General features: G+C 40.0%; 1 protein-coding gene across 1 annotated transcript; it reads right to left on the reverse strand.

The window, feature by feature from the left end:
• Positions 1-2938: 2938 nt before the first annotated feature.
• Positions 2939-5399, reverse strand: LOC130430144 (putative nuclease HARBI1). The gene is made up of 10 exons (XM_056759128.1): positions 5307-5399; positions 5155-5216; positions 4992-5072; positions 4863-4904; positions 4621-4794; positions 4506-4541; positions 3852-4406; positions 3667-3782; positions 3459-3570; positions 2939-3364 (listed from the first exon to the last, which is right to left on the reverse strand). Exons 7-10 carry the CDS (start codon positions 4321-4323, stop codon positions 2994-2996), a joined length of 1071 nt encoding a protein of 356 aa, XP_056615106.1. The 5' UTR covers positions 4324-4406; positions 4506-4541; positions 4621-4794; positions 4863-4904; positions 4992-5072; positions 5155-5216; positions 5307-5399; the 3' UTR covers positions 2939-2993.
• Positions 5400-6078: the final 679 nt, after the last annotated feature.

Below are 6078 nucleotides of genomic sequence, written 5' to 3' on the forward strand. Positions count from 1 at the left end.
ATCTATAGGAAATTAGTTTATATAAAAGCCAATTCTGTATCACAGCCGTTTGTGATATAGTCATGAAATGTAGAATCTGTTGATTTATGCACACGAACAGAATTGTACTTGTTTTGTCAGTCAGCACGACTTTCAGTATACATACAGAGTGTGTACATACAGCACACATGCATATATTTATAACCCGATATCAGGTGAAGTTGGACATATTTTACAAGGTGGCTACCTCTTATCACTTACCCCTTGTTTCAGCTGAGCGACCTGATATAACCGAACAACGTTTTATATTTTATTGGATCTATGCAAATAATATGAACACGCATCAAACGAAAAAGAGCTGTTAATGTACATCCAGTCGGTTGTTATCACAATAAAGAAAATAGAGGTGGAGTGATCGGGAAGGGTCTTGTTTCACCCTTCAAGGGTTTGTTTTGCTGTTGGCTTTACAGTTCTCTACTCATACACACAAAAAGAGATTCAGGGAAAGTTACAAAAAGTTAACTTTTCTAAATGACATCATTACTTAAAAAATCACTTGAATCTTGAATGTACAATACTATATAGGATGAGAGATTATATTGGTTATATTAGTTGATAATGACTATGACAATTTGGTAATCTTGAATTGGCATCAGAAATATGATTTTGTTGATACAAACGTTAAATGAATAAAATGAAAAGACCGCAGTACCTAACACAGGGAATATATGCAGGACATCACATCATTAAAGCTTAGGAATTCTCTTATCATTTACTTATTTTAACCTCATTGATTTTCAAATCAGTTTCGCTTCTGCAGAACATAAATTACGATATTTTGAAGAACGTCTATTTTAAGAACAAAAAAGAACCAAGATGTTTCTTATAATTTCTTTTTTTTGGTTAAAGTAACTTTTCCATCTTGAGGTATGTAAATACATGGATAAAAATATAAAGAGTATAGTCTAAGAAGCAAAGGTTTCCATACGAGAAAGTGTGCTTACAATTCTTTCAAAATATAGTCATTTTCAAACCATTGTGTCATAATGTGACTTGAGTCTTTGTATTAACACATGTTAGCCAGCAGATGTCCTCCCCATGCCGTTTTTCAGCTTTATCAACAGTCATTCGACAACAGAAAGTCAAACGTCGAGCAGAGCTACCCTTTCACAGCAATGACATGAAAATGAGAGGGACAAGGAATAAAATAACAAGTTTCCTTTGTGTGACTCATAAAAAGACAATGACAATGAGACAATGACACACGCTTATGTGATTCTTAAAGTGACACAATAACCTACGCTTAGTGAACGGGAAACTCCATCATAATGAGAACACAAATACAATTCTGCATTGCATGCGGTTCAAGATTAAACCACAGGTCTTGTCACGAATTCCACCCGTGGCCTTCCGTCTGATTGCCACCAGAGGTCGCCCTTTTATTATATTGACTCTTACACCACACAGACTGTTACACATCACCCTGGACTACATTTCCCATGCTCCATTGAACTATCACAAGCTCACCTGAAACCAATCACACGCAGCTGCTACCAATCACACCCACTATTAGAATCAGACTCAAACGACCATTCAAGGGCCGGGTATTGTTTAAGCGTTATGCTGATAATCATAGCAGCTTTACGGAGCCACTTCCCTGTTGTTGTCAAAGCATTTCGTTCTAGTTTCCATAGTCTAGTCAATGTCTTAAGTGTTATCTCGTGTTCTGATCTTCTGCCCGTGCTACCCCTGAATTGCCCCTCTTGTCAAGCCCTTTCGATTATGTTCGCCGTTGATCAACCCTCACCTGTTTTTAGATTACTCTTGTGTCCCGTCTGAAAAATAACTGTTTGCTGTTTGTACGACCTTGCTTGTGTTGTGACCTGGGGCCTGTTGCACAAAACTAGGATAAGGGATTAAGCCAGGATATCTTGGTGATCCTGGCTCAATTGATCCGTAATCCGGTTGCACAAAAGCTGGATAGGGGACAGGAGGATATGTTATGGTATAAATTACCATGGAGATTTATTCTGTGGAGCTAGCCTGCTCCAGACCAGGCTAAGTTCCAGGATCTATTTAATCTCATCCCTAATGTCAGTCAGCAGTCACCACAAATGGAAACCAATAGTTATTTCACTGCTCACCCTACATTGTTATCACATATAACTAGACCCACTGTCATTATTTAAACGTTTGTGATCATTAATTTCAATCATTTTGGATAAATAATGATTTTTAGATGATGTTGCTATCATTAGATATTTTACAGTTTCCCATAGACTATAAGGCTATATATAAAATTATAGAATATTACGGCCACATAGGGAAAAAAAAAGACAAGTCATAATATTGTAACCAGTTGTTTTAAAGGAGGACAGTTGTTAAAATGACAGATGTGGGGCATTTCGTAAAATTGTACTTCAGTATGGTTTCATAAAGAAAGACATGCTGATGTGCCAGAATATTAAGTATCACATTGTCATAAGTATCAAAACTGTAAAAAGAATATGTAGCTTTTCTGCAGAAAGAACCAGCCTCATAAATTTATGACTTTATCCTTTTTCCTCAGTGTGGCCCTAGTACTCTGTCATATAAACAAATACACATTCCATATAAACATAAAAACACAATGTGTAACATTATGTTCCTTTATTGAATAAGGACAAAACAAAGCAGGTAAACCATCAGCTCCTTTTGAAACTGAAGTCACAGTGACTCTACAAGATGGAAAGCACAGAATCAAAGCATATTATACAAAATGATACATACACATTCAAAGGTCTGTATATAACACACCCTGCATGTATGCACGCTAAAATAAATGCAGGACAAATCCATACACATCAACTGAACAGACAAATGAATGGATGCAGTAGCCTCCCTGCAGCCTTGTATTACACACAGTATACCGCACAAACATCATAAGAGGCCAAATTCGTAAAAAACGAACCCAAAAAAAGCCAAATTCCTCTGCCACCGCAGGACATATTTAACCAAAATTGAAAGCACACATACTAACTAAAATAATTCAACACATATTGGTCCCTCAGCAGCCGACCACTGTCGTCATCAGGGAAGATTGCCGGATTGTCCCAGTCCATGGCTGGTGGCACTCTGGGGGTCCTCTCCTTCCTCAGGCAGGCTACATTGTGGAGGACAGCACAAGCCACAGTAATATCACATGCCCTAACAGGGCTGACCCTTAACTTGTGAAGGCAGTGAAAGCGTGCCTTCAGGAGGCCAAAGGTCATTTCAACTCTGGCCCTGGTCCTGGCATGGGCATGGTTGAAGGCCTGCTGTTCTTCCTGGGGGTCTGTGAAAGGTGTCAGGAGAAAAGGCTGGCAGCCATACCCCCTGTCTCCCAGCAACACACCAGAGAATTCACCTGTCAACACAAAATCTCATCATTACTACCTCATAAAGACAGTGATATTCTTGACACAGCCATGATGGTTATAAATAGGTGTTGTGTGTCTTACCTTGTGATAGGCACTGATAGATTTCAGAGGCCCGAAAGATTCTGGAGTCATGGACTGAGCCAGGCCATTTTGCCACAACATTGCTGATCACACAGTCAGCATTGCAGACCATCTGAAATCATAAGATGAGGAATATTACACCAATCAATGCACATCACTGGCAATGCAGAGTGTTCGTCAATGGACAATATCAAAAAGTAATGTTCACCTGAACATTAATGCTGTGAAAGGATTTCCTATTCACAAAATCGGCCTCATGGGCACCTGAGGGGGCTTTTATCCTTATGTGTGTGCAGTCCACTGCACCAATGACATTGGGGAAACCTGTCACACAAAGTAATGAGTATCCTACTATGTGTTAAAAGTTGTCCTGTAATTTGTAGATCCTCTTACCTGCAATCCTATAGAACTCCTCTTTGATGTCACATAGTCTTCTGTGGCCAGGGAAGGAGATGAAGACATCTGCTAATGCTTTGATAGCCAGACACACACTCCTTATTGTGCGGCAAATTGTGGCCTTGTTCAGCTGTTCTGCATCCCCCACTGAGTACAGGAAGGCTCCACTAGCAAAAAAGCGCAAGGCCACACAAACCATTTGCTCCACACTCAGTGCATGGCTCCGTGCAGTGCGGTGCTTAATCCTGGGACCCAGTAGTCTGCATAGATACCTGATGCCATCTGCAGAAAACCTGTATCTTTCATATAGATGGTCATCAGGGAAGGCCAGTGGGTCCAACCGGTCCCTGAAGACCCTTTCTCGCCTGAAGGCTCTCCTCAGCACAAGTGCTTCTTCATCCACCACATCTCGCAAGAATGGGCATGCCATTGTCAGAGCAGAAAGGAACACACAATTTTGGGCCTTCATATAGGCTAGTGGCCACACCTGGTGCTGGGGGGGTGGGCAAAAGAGGCCGGTGCCTTATAACGATGACTTGGTTGAACTGATTGCTGGGAAAATAAAAAAAAACGTTAGAAAGATGCCACTGTCCTGTGTGCTCACAATAAGAGCTCATATGTCATGGCTCACTTGACTTTACGAGAATATACCTAATTTTTATTTTGAGCTGTGTCATCTTCTTGGAGCTGGGGGAGGAAAGAAAAATAATGATTAATACATTTGTGTTACAGTTAGCATACATTGTACATTGAAGGCATATCTCACCTCCCTCTCAAGTTTTTTTATTTCAAGGTCCAGTTTCCTAATTGTCCTCTTTTTTATTTCGGACTCCAGCGCAAGATTTTCCATCTGTTTCTTCTTGTACTGAATGTCTATGTCTGCCAGTTCTATTTGGCGCCGGAGGTGGTTGCCATACAACTTTTTGATAGCTTGTGAGCTCTGTGAACACAATACAATTAGCGCAGCTGGAATTTGGCAGGATGTGGTGTCCTTTTATTAATACGCACTATGTTGCCAGGCTGGTTTTCCCACTGTATAGCATCTGGGTCCTGTAAAAGAAATTAGATTTTTTGATTTTGATGAGGACTCCTCACCATTGTAGAGTAAATAGTACTTTCACAGTCTTAACATGATACCTCATGCCTTCTGGAATCCAGAGAGATGGTCTCCTCATCATCTCCATCATGTGCTGTTGCTGCTGCACTGGGGCTTTCACCCTATCACATTTAATCGGATTCATATTGAAGCTAGTAGACAAGACATGCCAGGCCTAAAGTATGCCTTTGATGGAGTACTCACTGGATCAGCATCGTCTGGTGCTTGTGCTGGTGGCTCTAACAGGAACACAGTGCTGCCAGACACTGTAAGGCAATAGGTAAACCAAAGTCAGAAAGTCCAAATTGATTCAATATGAATGTGGTTGTATCCCATGTAGAGATGGAAGGACATACCTTGAATGAAGCGGGTGGCATCTTGCGAGGAACCTATGCTAGTCTCTTTCCCCCCAGGGATCCCCTCTAAGACGGGCCTGCCTTTATTTAGCTCCAAGGCCATGTCCTCTGCTGGGGTAAGGTCAGCCTTTGGTGACCCACCACCCGTGCCTTGTCTGTGGGTATTCTTTTTCACTGCTAAAACAGTACAGACAATGTGGGAGCAGGCACCTTCTGGGTACAATATATGCTTGTGCTTTGTTAAATATTAGTCAGGGACCATACCATTGTGCAGAATGTTCTTGTATTTGATTTTGACCTGCTGCCATGTCCGTTTTGGCCCGTTCATGTTTAATCTACATCGCACGCACGCACGCACACACGCACACACACGCACACACACTTTATCACAAGAACATTTAATGGAGTCACACTGCAAAAAATGACTTGGTATTTTTGTCTTGTTTTCAGTAAAAATATAAAAAAAAAAAATCTGTCAATATAATAAGAAAAATTCTCTTGAAATAAGTTTACTTTTTCCATAAACACTTAATTTTAGAAAAGTTCTCTTGTTTCACTGGCAGATTTTTTTGCTTATTTTCCTAGGTTATTTTGCTCAAGAAAATATTTAAGATTTATTTTAGATATTTTTTTTTTAACTGAAAACAAGACAAAAATACTAAGTAAGAACAACCGACCTTGGGTCCTTTGAAAGGCGCTATATAAATTAAAGTGATTATTATTATAGCTCATCTATTTATTCAATTAAATTTTATTTATATAGCACTTTTCA

This window comes from Triplophysa dalaica, chromosome 10, assembly GCF_015846415.1.
Source record: "Triplophysa dalaica isolate WHDGS20190420 chromosome 10, ASM1584641v1, whole genome shotgun sequence".
Taxonomy (NCBI): domain Eukaryota; kingdom Metazoa; phylum Chordata; class Actinopteri; order Cypriniformes; family Nemacheilidae; genus Triplophysa; species Triplophysa dalaica.

Bases quoted from the DNA above. Each gene is read 5' to 3' on its own strand.
- LOC130430144 (XM_056759128.1), bottom strand. From the start codon at position 4,323: ATGAAGGCCCAAAATTGTGTGTTCCTTTCTGCTCTGACAATGGCATGC. The intron at 3,571-3,666 runs GTGAACATTACT...TTATGATTTCAG, and splicing joins TTCACAGCATTAATGTTCAG to ATGGTCTGCAATGCTGACTG. The intron at 3,365-3,458 runs GTAAGACACACA...TTGTGTTGACAG, and splicing joins CTATCAGTGCCTATCACAAG to GTGAATTCTCTGGTGTGTTG.